At 39.1% G+C, this 14996-nt stretch overlaps 1 protein-coding gene across 2 annotated transcripts in view; it reads right to left on the bottom strand.

Annotated features, from left to right (window-relative positions):
* Window positions 1-14996, bottom strand: part of CCDC80 (coiled-coil domain containing 80) — a 36890-nt gene that overhangs the window by 18324 nt on the left and 3570 nt on the right. For both annotated transcript variants that reach the window (XM_033211287.1, XM_033211288.1), the window contains exon 3: window positions 7286-7442. In XM_033211287.1, coding sequence (XP_033067178.1) covers window positions 7286-7442 — 157 coding nt within the window. The remainder of the gene's footprint in view (window positions 1-7285; window positions 7443-14996) is intronic.

The raw sequence follows: 14996 nt of genomic DNA, 5'->3' as shown, positions 1-14996 counted from the left end.
TTGCCTAGAGTGCCATTCTTTAAAAAGTTCAACCCCAAACATCAGCAGTCAAATTCAGGTGGTACTAAATTTCTTCATGTATTTGTCCTTCCATGACTAATTATAGACAGCAATGACATTGCAGAAAATTCAGCTTCAGTTATAACATATTAAACACCAAATGTGTGCTAGGCATTATGCTTAAAGCTTCCATCTGTAACTGCTGTCCTTGTGACATCCATGGATTCTCCTCCTCCAACCCTCTCTTGCCTAAGTTCAGGTAATTCCACTAATGCCTGGACTACTTTAGCCTCCCACATTGCTTCAAAAGTTCCCAATCTCTTCTAGCAGTTTTTAAAAGTATGATCCACTATCCACCTTCATCACAATCACCAGGAGTGCTTGTTAAAATTACAATCCTTGGATCCAGATCAATTGACTCAGAATCACTGGTGGTGAAGCCCAGGAATATGCATTTAAAAATTTTCCTGGGTAGTTGTTATACACTCTAAAGACAAAGAGCTACTGTCCCAGAGGAGAAAATCCAAATCCTTGTCATAGCATACAAGATCATTTATGGCATTATTAACTTATCTATTAACTCTTCTTCCACACATTCTGCTCCAGCCCTCTATTTTCAGTCTCTAGAAACCTGTCCTCTCTTCCTGGAATGCTATCCACATGAGTACTCCTTATTGTCTGTGAAACCTGTCTTTACCTCACTTGTGCACTTAACATTTTGGTATTCTCCCGTAATAAGCTAATCACCTTGCATTGCAACCAGTTGTTTACATATCTGTCTTCCCCCTAAATATGAATAATTCAACAATAGGGACTGAGTTTTGGTCACCTTTTATATCCTTTCAGCCTAGCACAGTTCCTAGCATACAACCGGCATTCAGTAAAGATTTGGTAATCATAAGAACGCTCCCATAAGAAGGATATCATATGAAAAAGACAGTAATAAGGTATAGATAAGGTGAGTGATTCTGGGACTGTGTAGAAAATCCACCATAAAACCTTCACATTTTCCTTTGATCTTGTGAACCCGCAACACAGTCTAATGTAATTTAAGAAAACACATTCATATATATTTATTTTCTAAAATTGGTTTTGCATGCATTAGGTCTTTTACATAAAACATATCTGTAAGGCATTTAAAATATAACTATTCTTTTCAACAAGTCAGCAGGGGCCAAAAGTCTCTTGGCTGTGCTGTAGATAAGCCAGGATGTAGATGCCAGCAGAAGCTCAATTGCTTTTATTCTCAAGAACATTGCCAGGAGTGCTGAGCAGTCCATGGAAGGTTGTTTCCGTTAGGATAACCTTGGCCTCCAGCTTGGAACTTACTTCCTTTTGATTGGAAATAGACATGTTTAAATTACTTGGCAATTGATCTGCTTACTCCTCTTTTACTCTATGAGTGGGTCATTTTCCGATCTACTACCCCACTGTGAGATGAGTGACCTGATTGAATTGATAGGTGGGACTACCCTGGCCATTCCTGATCACTTGTTCTCTAGAAAGAACAACTTGTCTTATTAATAAAAAGTGTGTCCTGTTCAAGTGATTTGCTGTTCTACAGCTTGACTCCATACAATCTTAAAGTTATAAATATATTTGAAAAATATATTCAGAAATATTTAGTGACTTCATATGGTTTACATATAAAGTTTGAATTCTTCGTCTTGCTATTAGAAATCTAATTTCAGGTGCCAAACTACATTTCTAGCCCTCTTTTCCTCTCTTATCCTCTACCCAGCCTTCTGCTCTAGATCAAACCTAATAGCAAATCAGAATCACCTGAGCAACATTTTAAACTATAGATTCCTGGACCTCATTCCTAAACAAATGAACGCTTATCTTGGAGTAGAAAGGGGAGGTGGGAGTCTGAATTTGTTCCAATTTGTATAGAGTACGTATGCACTGAGATGAAAAAGAGACAACTCAATAGAAAAATGGGCAAAGAACACTAAAAAGGAAATATAAAATCTCCCTAAACATGAAAAGGTGTTCAATCACACTCACAAAATGCGAAATGCAAACCAACACTACCCTATACTGATACCATTTTTCACATATTACACTGGTCAAAATTATCCAAAAGTTTGATCACACACATTAATTGGAGAAGTTTGGGGAAATAGACAATTTTAAACATTGCTGTTGGAATTGCAACATGATTCAACTTGTATGGAGAGAAATCAGGAAGTATCCACTCAAACTACATTTTCTATTTGGTCCAACAATCCTGCCTCTTAGACTCTATTGGAAAGATGTACACACAATTTCACAATTTAGTTGTAACCTTGTTCATATATCACTCTATGTATGTGTGATATATGTATAAGAACAAAATATTGAAAATAGTTCAAGTGTCCATGGACAAAATGTTTAAACTGTGATAGAATCTCACAATTTTTTGATAAGAAATGGAGAAGATTACGATATACTCATGAAGAAAGATTTCCTAGAAATATTTTAAGTGAAAAAAGCAAGGTGTGGAATGGTATATATAATATGCTATATTTTGTATAAAAAGAAAAAATATATAGGTATTCTTTGTATTTGTCTAAAAAAGCACTAAATGAATAAATAAGGAATTACAAAAATGATTACCTGTGGGTGCAGGGAGTAGCAGGGTAAAGGGGTCAGGAAGGATACAAGACTTGTCTGTATACACCTTTTTGTATAGCTTTGACTTTGAAAATTTTTTAAAAAGTATTATTTCTTTGAAAAATTCAACAAAAACAAAAATACCTTGATCAAGTCATTACCCTATCAAAAAAAAAAAAAAAAAACCTACTCATTTTTCAAGGTCCCTCCATTAAATCAACCTACTTTTCTAAATTATCTGACATTTTCAATACCTTATCTGATGACTACAATTGGAAGAGCCAATCCCTCCACTACATTCTTCAAACCCTTGTTTTGTACATTTGACTTATCAGTCACTTTTCCCCCTTGGAATGTCAGGGATTGGTCTTGACACTGATATGCTTGATGTGGGAGGCAGCAACGGCAGTGGACTAAGAAGACTGAATAGGTTAGGAGACAGGCTCTCTAGTCTCTAGGGCACAGAATGATTGATAAGTAAAGACTTATCAAAGCAGAGGGGAACACACAGCCACTGTGTGGAAGTCTGAGCACTCGTCGAGCCTCTCCTCCCAGCTCAGTGTTGCAGGGTCTAGAGAAGGTAGCTGCCAGGCACTGTCACCACTGATGAAAGGAGAAGTTGGGGGCAAAGGGTCAATTTTTCAGGACTGCCCCAGAGGCAAAGCAGCATTTCTGAATTGTTAGGGATCCTGATGACTGTGAGGCTTCTCCAGAAAGAACAATTCTCTTTAACAGGATCAGACAGAAAGGGTATTTTAGAATGATTTGTATACTATCATTCTCATTTTATTTATTGATTGATTTATTTATCTATTTATTTTGAGACAGAGTCTCACTTTGTCACCCAGGTTAGAGTGTACTGGTGTAATCTTGGCTCACTGCAACCTCTGCCTCCCAGGTTCAATCAATTCTCCTGCCTCAACCCCTCAAATAGCTGGAATTACAGGCATCTGCCACCATGTCCAGCTAATTTTTGTATTTTTAGTAGAGATGGGATTTCACCATATTGACCAGGCTGGTCCCAAACTCCTGGCCTCAAGTGATCCGCCCATGTCGGCCTCCCAAAGTATTGGGATTACAAGCATGAGCCAGTGCAGCCGGCCTACCATTCTCATTTTAAAAATTCACTTATGAAGTCCTTAGTAAGAAATCAACATTTTTCTCTCCTTGTTGCCATATTCCACCTCCATGAACTTTGCCACCTCTCTTGATTACCCTCAAACTCTCCCTTCTTTGAAAGAAGCTATCAAAAAACTTCCCTTGCCCTATTAAATGTCCTGTGTATTCTAGCTCTTAAAATTTGGTGATAAAATGCCAATGTCAAAATATTTTTCATCTCTAAATATTGCTAAGAAAGACACACACTTGCTGTGTGTTCCCCCCCAATTCTTTTTTCATTCTGCAATGAAGTGCCTTTAGCCAGCAAGTTTTTCCTATCTAATGAAATTTGTCTGTAATCCATTCACTTAACAAACACACCCAACATTCCTATCCTAGACTGACATTTTAAATACCACTAACAAGAAAGAATGCCTTTATGTGTTAGGCCATTTTATTTTATTTTTTTTATTATTTTATTTTATTTTTTTTGAGACGGAGTCTCGCTCTGTTGCCCAGGCTGGAGTGCAGTGGCCGGATCTCAGCTCACTGCAAGCTCCGTCTCCCAGGTTTACACCATTCTCCTGCCTCAGCCTCCCGTGTAGCTGGGACTACAGGCGCCCGCCACCTCGTCTGGCTAGTTTTTTGTATCTTTTAGTAGAGATGAGGTTTCACGTGTTAGCCAGGATGGTCTCGAACTCCTGACCTCGTGATCCGCCCATCTCGGCCTCCCAAAGTGCTGGGATTACAGGCTTGAGCCACCACGCCCGACGGTGTTAGGCCATTTTAAACCCTACATGCAATATACTCTGTGCTGGCAAAACCAGATAGGCATTGGAATTCACTCAAGCATAAATAACTATTTACATGAAAGCCTAAAATCTTAAGGTAAGTTTCTTGGCGTTTGTAGGTTCATCGGTGACATCCAAATACTTTTAGCAAGATGGACCAGCTGGTGAGTATGGCCTACACTGTAGTTGGATGTGTGCCCCTACTTTCAAAGCCCAGTAAAAGTCTGGAATAGTAGGCAGAGCTTGATTTATTTTTAAGGAAAAGTAAGGCCATCTGATGGATTTCCAACTGAAAGTCAGTCAAGGCTGGAGTTTTTTGGTTCACTGAGCCCATGGCTCATGCCAATTCTTATTTTCCCATGGCTGACTCCCAGTCTTGGCTGAAAGTGCTATAGCCTTTCCCATAAGGGTAACCTGGGACATGACACAGGGAGAGAGAGGCCTTCCAGGAATTAGACGAGAAACAAAGTAAAAGATCCCCCTGCCCAAATCAGGTCCAGGCTGCCATTCAGTGAGGAAAATACCCAAATCATAATACCTGATTTCCAATAAGGCAGGAAAAAAAAAAAAAAAAAAAAACCTGCAGCCCCTCTACAGTTCATATTCAATCCAGATGTCTAGAAAACAGTAGGATTATGCTAAACATTTGCCAAGGCAGTACCAGATGCTTATAATGGGACCATATAGAAGTTGAGGTGGAAGATGTAATGATTTTTCCAAACTTCTCTGAAATAAGGAATGAGAACACTTTGTGGAAGGGTGGGTAGGTAACACATTTGACATTGGGAACACCTGGTTTGTGAGGGCTTTCATCACTAGCCAGCACCAGTCTCTGGCTGGATTGAATACTTACTTCCTTTCTGGACATCTGGAGTGTAATTAAGCTCACTGCCCTCATGCTATTATTTGAAAAATCCAGGAAACAAATGGTTGAATCCTAGTTAGCCAATAAATATGTGGCTTTGTAGTATTAGTCTCTTGGGCGTCAGTTTTATCACCAAGAATAATAATGCAGCCTGATCTGGATGAGCTGTTGTGAGGGTTCGTGTGTCAACATTCTGCAATCAGCACAAAGCAATAGCAAGTGTTTTGCCATTATAGGTGCTCTAGTGACAAGTGTGACAGCTCATTGATCTCCAGATGACTACCAGATCAAATGGTGATGCAGAGGATGACCACATAATAGTGCCTGTTACCTGACCAGCATTTCTGTATACTATCTTATTTAATCCTGTGAAATAGATATGATTGTCTTCTAAACTAAGACTTGGGAGTAGCTTGCTCAAGGTGACACAACAAGTAAATTGTGACCCTGGATTTAAATCTGTCTGTCTCCAGAATTCATTTTTTGTCTTTTGTTTGTATGATCATTATTGTTGTTGTTTTGGTTAAGAAAATTCCTTTTTTGCTTGTTCTCCCCCTAAATTATACATACGGTGCAGGATAAATGTCCAAAAATGAATCATCAATCCACGATAATGTATGATGGGACATTGGAAAGGATGCTATTTATTTTTCCTTTGTAGCCTTCTCAGAGGAAGGTGGGCTATTTAAAGTAAAGAATGCATAACTGATACTTAACCCTGAATCAGCTCTAGAGATCGGCTATACAATATTGTACCTATAGTTATCTATACTGTATTGTGCACTTAAAAATGTATTAAGAGGGAAGATTTCACGTTAAGTGTACTTACCACAATAAAAAAAAATGACTTAGAAAGCTAGACCATATTCAAATCAAGTTGACATTATCATGACATAGTATAACTGATATGTCTTCAATTACACCAAAATCGCATGTCAGAAAAATCTGTGTGATAATGTTATGTGTATTGAAGTTAAATGTTGACTAACAAATAATGAGTTATATATTACTAAATATATTTTATATTCTTTCAGGTGCTTTTAGATGAAATATATTTTATAGCAACTATGCAGAATATGCAAACAATGGAATATAAAGGATTACTCTAAGGGATTTTTTTTGTAGTTAAACCATGAACAACAACAAAACAGTAGAAAATGCATATAAAAAAAAGCTTTTTAAAAAATAAAGCCTCAGAGATGCAATAATTATAAAATAAACTGGGTGGGTCATATTTTGGGCTTCTGACTATGCGGCTTAACTAATCACAGTAAATCTTACAACATTCCCATGAGAACAGCAATGAGTTAGATCTCAGCTGCCCAACACTGGGCTGTATGCCTTATGAGTCTCACATGTACTATTAATATGTAAAATTGTGAAAACTCTAAATTCAGCCAAATTCTTTTGCTCTCCAAAACGACTTGGCTGCAGTTCAGTCCATATTTTCAGTGACTTTTCATTTATCTTAACAGCTTCTCTCAGTTCTGGTTAATTCCTTCCTCAGGCTTGCCAGAGTCAAGTACTTCCAAGAGTCTGGCAAGTCCCATCTGTGATGAGTCACCTACAGCAGTGTCTGCAGGAAGATCAGATGGGGCTGGCACAGGCTAGGAGACTCAGTACCCAGAAAAAGTGTCTGAATGTCTCTCTGATTCTCTCCCACACTGTATTACTTTTCCCATTTTCTTCCACCTTACTGACTTTCAGACAATAGAGTGTTTGCATGTTTTCCTTTTTTACAGCGCTGAAAACTTAAACCAGAACCATCCTGGAATGGCTATTTAAATAAGCAGGCAAACTGACCTGTGTTATCACAACCAAAGAGCCCTCTGAACATCCGCATTTTCTTTTGGATCCCCCATGTATCTCTCCCATAACGTTTGTCCCACCTTAGATATGAGAAAAACAATAATACAATTAAAAGGTTTAAGAGAACCTAGCTGAAAGTGGTCGATTTTCATGGTGCTGTTGTTGACAGGGCCGAAGATGGTGATCACAGAGATTCTCCTGGTGGCCATCTTGCAGAAACTTTCCAGATATTCATCACGTTGTTGCACATACATATTGTTCTCAGCCTTGGGAGCAGTGATCAGCTGGAGGTGGGTGAAGACAAACAAATACTAATTTATAGTGATAGTTTCACACTGGGGCAAAACCCAAAGAGATGATTTGGAAGAGAGGGCTGGTAGTCACTGCATCTATGCTACAGATATTCTGCTGAACAGTTAGCATAATTATGGCCAAAAAGGGCCGTTTGAAAAGGCCTCTTCTTGTCTCCAAGACAGCATAGAGTTTTCTACTCACTTCCATTATTTACCTCCATTACTAGTCTCCATGTGTCTCAGTTTTCTCATTTGTGAACTCTGCAAAGGAATACTTATTTTGCAAGACTGCTGTGAACATTACATGAATACTTGGCATGCAGTAATTGTTCAATAAATGTTATTTTCCTTCCCTAATTTTGATCTTCATTATTCTTATTGGCTGATTAGATATTGGTTATTTCAGTGGTTACTACTATTATTCACATTTCACAGGGTTAAGAGAGTTTCATAGCCAGGTCCTGGGCACTATGAAACTTTAGAACTTTTATTAGAAAACCTTGCAGAAAGGTTTTATGATGACTTTCAGGCCTACGTTTTGTCACATAGAATATATTCATTGTCACATTCAGCCTGCACAGAGTTGGTGGTGTTTGTTTTTTGATATTGCAGTTTTCCAACAGGATGTCTTTTACTCTAAGTTTAGCCTTCTCTTTAGTTCAGACCTGGTATTTTTCACCTACCCCTGTCTTTCATCCTCATTCTGTGACCCTTGTTTTCTGGGTAAAAGAAAAAAGAGGAAAGACAAAGCAATCAAAAGAAATACTTTAGTCACCAGGAATCTGAGAAAATGTAATTTATTTTGGATACAGTGACGATAACCCTATTTTTAAGAGGTCCTTTTGAATCTTTTCTCTGAGAATGTCTCACTATTTTTATCTAACCTAATACAAAGCTTCTCTACTCTCTTGATTAATTTAGTTGCCCTTCCCTGAGCCTTCTCCAATTTTACCAGGTCTTCTTGAGCTGAAGCTAGAACTGTGTTCCACACTCCACAAGCTAGTGGGCATAGTGCTGCTCGCCTTGGAGGTGGGAGGATGTGAAATTTTATTGTGATGATGACCAGGTCTTTACTGAGATCTTTGATCCCAAATAGATCACCAGGCTGATGTCTGCAATGAACACTGTCTATTTGCCCTTTGTTGCATCATCACTAAGCTCAGAAGCAAGCCTGTATAAATCATTTTCCTGTAAACAACTTTTTACATTTGACTAAATACAAATGTATCAGCCAATTTTCTTGCATTTGACTAAATTCAAATTTATCAACCAATTTTCTATTTATCCACATAACCTTATAAAATATTTCTGAAGTTTATGACTATTGGCATTTTTCAGAGGGCAAGTCATCAGGCTGTGTACCTCTTTCAAATATTTTATCAAAAATGGTTAATAAATCTGGTCTCAGCTTGATCCTGCTGTTTATTTTTCTCTATCAGAGATGTCTGTATTGCTGCCTGCAGGCTTTCCCTTCTAAGAATTCTCTCCGCATGACAAAATACTCTCCCTCAAGGAAATTAAACGTGTTCAATAGCCTTTGAATGGAACAATAACAAAGGTTTTCTGGGATGAAGTTTTTGTTTTGTTTTGTTTTTCAGATCATAATTAATTTTAAATAGACATGCTCTAGTTTATTTTTCCTGTGTTTCTATGCCTGCTCATATGGACATTCTGGGTAGGAAATGTTTGTTTAGGAACATAATTTTTCAAGGGGAAAAACAAAATTTCTCCAGATTTATTCATTGATGCACACTTAGCTTTAAAACAAGATTTAAGGCAGCTACAAAAAGATGTGGTGATGGTATTTTTAGTTACTTGGTTTGTTTTTAATTAGCTTTATGGCATCTGAAAATATTTCTTCAGATTTCGATGGGAGCCCAGATACCGAAGTTTTACTTTAAGTTGGTATATTTTAGGTCTTTTTTTCTGACTGTTTTGTGCTCAAAAACACACTATTCTGAAATAAATAAAATGAATGTTTAAGTAAAAACACAAAACAGTAAAAACAAAGGTAAGAGAAAGGGACTTACCGTTAATGGTTTTTGGACTCCCTATTCTAAATTAAGGATAAGCACATATTTAGAATATATTTAGAGGAGTTTCTAGGGCAAAGCTGCTTAGATGTTAGATGACAGAAAATTACCTGTTTCTGTAACTTCACATTCATACATAGATTCCATTTCATTCATCCCATACTTTGCCATAGACCCTTACGATCTGTGGACAGACCATGGTATGACAGGATTTTAAGAGTCCTCAACCCTCCTCTAGTCTTCTCCTCCTTGTGTATACTAAGAATATCAGACAGTATGTAATCACACAGAAACTTATCTTCCCCTATGTGGTAAATTCTCCCACATGGCTCTATACACAGTGACGAGAGGCCATGGATACCCAGTGGGAATCTCATTTAAATAAATAAGAGCCTCTGATATTTACTTTCACTGCAGACCCTTTGCCCAAGAATGCCTTTAACCACCAGTGGGGTGACATTTGTTTTGCAGGACTCATTCCCTAACTTCCGGCTCCCCACGTTCTGATCCCGGGCTCTCTTTTGCTAATGTCCTCCTATACCTCCCTTACCTGACCTCTTTACCCCCTAGAGCCAGATCCAGTCTAAATTAGGAAATGAAAGGAATCTTGGGCAGAGAGGCACAGAGAAAATAACTGCAGTCAAAGTCAGGGGGTTGTCATTTCGGTCCTAGTTCAGCCCCCGGCTAGCCTGTAGCCTGAATAAATCCACTTAATCTTCTGAAGCTCAGCATTGTCATTGTTACAATGAAACAACTTTCCTGCCAACCTCATCAGGTTGTGAGATCTGAGCAAAAGTAAATATATCTGTGTATCTTTATAAGTACATAATATGGACTTACTACAGGTTGATTTATTCTTAATAAATAAATATGTGTTCCCCAAGCACATACAGGTATGTCGCCTCTGAATAATTCACCCATAGTCCTTCCTCTGTCTTTGCCCACGTCACTCCTCCTACTTCAGAAACCTGCCCCCTCCCTTCTCTAAATCTGATTCTTTCTTTCAATGCACTATCCTCCTTAAAGTCTTTTCTAGCACGCAGAAAAGTCTTTTCTATCACTTCTGCCTTTTAATTCCTGCTCTTATTGTCTGCCCTGCCCACTTGGAATTTAAGTATTTCCTTAATTTACTATATAACGGTCACATTGCCGCAGGCAGAATGTAAGTTCCTCAGACTCTATTACCGTCCTGCAGATGGTGGGGGCATAAATGCTGGCCAGTACTCCTCAGGTTATATAGATCACCCCAGTCAGAGGAGAGGAGAGGGACTCAGGAGCAAAGGGGTCCCCTGGTTGTTGTGAGTGTCTAGATGCAGGCTACAACTTTACCAGTTGGTAAAAACACTCCCTTACGTTTAGTCTGCTCCTCAAGTTTGCAACTTTTAGAGAAGACTGACCATCTGAACCCATTTCAGGGACTCTTTCCCTATGTTTTGACATCTCCATCCCATTCACTTTCTAGTCTGGCAGTATTTCAGACAGTGTTTAAAATGGGAACCATTTCCAGTCCCCTCTTCCTAAAAAGAGCAGCTTAGAGCTCCTCAGTAAACACTATTTTCTGTCACTTGGCCTCTTTCCAGTTTGATGGCAATAAATCAGGGCATGTATCATGAATTTAAAACTGTGTTGTATTTCTTTTTCATGCTTCTGTTCCAACTGGTGTGTTGGCTCAATGAGCCTCAGAGGATAAGGAAGCTTGTTTGCATAAGTAAAGAGAGCAAACAGCAATGGAAAAAAGCTAGAGGGAAGGTATTTTAAGTCTCAGATTATTCAAAATATTGTGTTAGGCTCAAAACACTAGAGTTTTTTTTGTTTGTTTTTTACAGGATTCTGAAAAATAACTTTCAAGCTAATAGTCTGCCTTAGTACAGCAGGAAACCTTAAATCCTTTCCTAAAATTAAACCAAATAAGTAGATTGTGGTCCCAATATACAGATGTCTGAAGTAAGGTTGGAAATACTAACCCACTTAAATTACCGGAGATTCGGTCGCCAAAGAATTCTTAAACTTGCACTTGAATTCATTCAATTCAGCATTTGAGGTCCCTTGTTCATTGACAAGTGAATAGATCTCAGAGCGCAGGATGATGGCTTGTCAGCTATACTCCCCATAGCGCAATGCTTTGGTGATAACCTTACCTATACTCTCACTATCGTCAACCTCAAACTGACACCAAGCAGTTTGAAGGATTAGGTTAACTGGAATCCAATCGATTGTTTTTGACTGACTGTCTGGAAAGCCAGAGAATTGAGTGCAGAGGACTAACTGTGTATTAAAGGCAGAAACTCCACATTTGTGCTTAGCAATCCTTTACCATTTATCTGGGTGACTCAAGGTTGAAAATGAATTTTTAAATTTATTTGTATTCATATGTATTAATTTTTTAAATTCATATTTATTAACTGGGAAGATCATTCCTCAGTTTCCCCTTCACTTTATGGCATATCCCACAGGAAGTTCATATTCAAAAGAAATCAGAAAGGGAGATTGGCCTGAATTTGAGCTTTCAAATCAAACAGATCTGAGTTTTAATTCTGACTTCACCACATATTAGCTATATATCTTGGGTTCTGTTTTCTCATGTGTAGAAAGGGGTTAATAATTCATTGAGGGATTGTTTCGAGAATTAAACCACACAGTCTCGGCAAAGTACCTTGCAGGATGTGCCCTTCTTCATCAACAGGTTTAGAGGCAGGAGGTTTGAAAGAGTGAACGCTAGTCTAAAAATAGGACACCTGGCTCCACCTGCAGCTCCCGTGAAGGCCTCTCGGAAGCCATCCACCTGGGACCTACACCATTGCTGTTAGTGTTTCTGTAATTGTTAAGTAGCAGTTATGTGATATGCCCACATCTAAAGAATGGTATAAATAAGGACAAAGCACTCAGGGTTTGCAATAAATGGTAGTTAAGTACCAGGTTACTGAAAAGCTGAGAAGATGAGCTGAAAGGCCTGCACAAAATTTCATGGAATGTAAACCTGCTTTCAGTTTGAGTTTACTGGGTTAAGTTAAGGCGGTAGTTGTTCTCAGCCATACTTAAATAGCTTGAGAGTGCTAAGCCTTAATGAATAGTAATTGAATCACTGAGGTTCCTGAGTAACATTAGCCAAGTTTGATGGGAAAAGTGAGTAGAAAAGGCTAAACTGCACCAACAATGTTTTTCACCCATTGGTCTCCTCTCTGGTGAAAACTTCTTTTCTCTCCATCTTTTGCTTTGGTATCATGTTTATTTCATTTGGTCTTTTCTAATCCATTCTTACTGTAGACATCATTAGCTCTTCAGAAGACACATTTCTGATATGATCACCAGCTGGGCGCACATAGGATCAAAAGTCTGAAAAGCCTTCTGTTAGTATTTTCTTTCTAATAACAAACCTGGTTCTCTCACTAGCCCAAAGAACCAACACTGCCAGGAGCAATTCCAGCTGGTTTCTGTTTTGCTTCACATGACATCAGCAGAAGCTGTCATTTGAGTTTCATTTGCTAGAAATTTATAAGCAGGGATACCGTTAAAAGCAGGAATGGCCCAGCTGGGCTTTCAGATCCCCGACTAAAGGAGTGGGGAGAAGGAGGGAGAAATGAAAAGTATGACTAATATCAGGAATACACTATGAAAACTCCTTTCTTTTGATTCACAAGCTGGCGGCAATGGGAAATATTTGCCAGATGGGTGCACAATTACAATCCTGACATTTTACCCGTGATTTTCTTTTTTTAAACCTGACCATGAGGAATATTTTGCCTGCCCTGTTGGCTAAATGAACAGAGTTGGGTGATGTACTTCAATGGGTTGGATAAAGTTGTAGATACTCAGGAGGAGAGCATTGGAGCAAACCACTAATGCTTTCCCATGCCCCAAAGAGAGCAGTTTGCCCCCAAGGGCTCCCTAACAGACATTCAAGTATCAGGTAGAGTTTTACTCTGAAATCTGATTTCTTTTTTGTTCTAATGGGAACATTTCCATTTAAATATATGTACTCTGAGAATATCTAAGTGGCCTATCACCTGATAACCTAAGTTTATACAGACACGTTAAGGCTCTGGTTAGATATTGCACCAATATACAGAAAATATATAACAAAACACACAGAGGCATACAAATAAATCCTTAGAATCAACCAGAGCTAGGTTTTGCTCTAATACACAGACCTACTATCAATGAAAACAGCTAAGAGAATTTGCGATACGTCCCACTCGTGATAAACATCACAAAGAACTTTGCTCTGAGTAATATTTCAAATGCACATTTAAACTTTCTGAAACAACATATGATAAATGGGCACCAGAGTTCCTCTGCCCAGATCATTAACCAAAACTTAGGCTAGCTTGGAAAACCTAAAAGATTCTCTAAGAAATGCCTTGAGAAAAGAGAGCCTGTTTCTTTTGGTGGGGGAAATGCAGAGTGTGCAGTCACCTTGTGCCTTCAGGAGGATGGGTGCTGCCCTCAGCGGCATGAGTTGATTCTCTCACCCAGGCATCTGAAAAAAATCATTCCTGACTCACACCACCCAACATCAATTTACTGATCTCTTACCCAGAATTAATGGCAACAATATCCTTTTCCTCCTTGACAGCCTGGAGTAAAAAACTAGTCTTAAGAGCCAGGGTTAGCAATTTTGGAGGGGCAGTAAGAGGGAAAGAGAAGACATGAAGAGGAGAAGGAGCCATTTCCACATCACTGATAAAATCTGCCCTTTTATTTGGCTCATTCCTGCCCAAAGCCCTCATTTGGTGCTGGCAAGTGATGGCCAAAAGAGAGGGTTGCAGAGATGCATCTGTGACTTACTCAACACGAGTGGCACTCAGAACCACAGACCGAGGGCAAGTAGGGACAGCTTGTCTCCTTTTTCACACATTGGTGCACAGGCACATGCACATACGCATACACATTTTACAGAGCCCCCGGAGAAACTGACATCTAGATTTCAAATTCAGGTGTATCTCTAGAGTAGCGGAAATTGAAGCAATTAACTCAGTTCCTCACAATCCACCCTTTGGCTCTTCCTAGTAGTTGGACAGGGATGGGAGAGGTAGGCTTTAAGGGGAGAAGATTTCTGGTAGCTCATTTTAAAAGGATCCATGAGGGTCACACTAACAAGGACCTTCCCTCCTCCCAGTCATCCCCACTCCCCACCCAAGCTGTCTTCCTTTCCTCTTTGAGCACTCCAGTGTTGATATAGACCTAATTAGGGAAAGAGGGAACCTCTGCTATTGTCCCATAGACATGATTCTAGTTCCTAAGTCAGACAGACAGAAACCCTTTTAATAAGATATGACTGAAGTCAGTGCACTTCCTTTTAGGAATTTCATCATTCTTTTCATCCTTTGGACTTGGTAAAAGGGAGCTCTGTCCAGAAATATCCCTTGGAAGAGAGTGGTAGCAATGGGGGAAGAGTCCCTACAGGTCTGGAAGAAGCTGACTACAGGTGTTCTCCTGGGCTCATGTGTAGGGTCCCCCAGCCATTGACTTTGTGCCACAGGGCCATGAGTTGTGTGAGCAGAACTTCGTAGGG

This window comes from Trachypithecus francoisi, unplaced genomic scaffold (genome assembly GCF_009764315.1).
Source record: "Trachypithecus francoisi isolate TF-2019V2 unplaced genomic scaffold, Tfra_2.0 Lachesis_group0, whole genome shotgun sequence".
Lineage (NCBI taxonomy): Eukaryota > Metazoa > Chordata > Mammalia > Primates > Cercopithecidae > Trachypithecus > Trachypithecus francoisi.
Note: the sequence above shows the minus strand (reverse complement) of the source record. Positions and strands in the feature narration are given on the sequence as shown.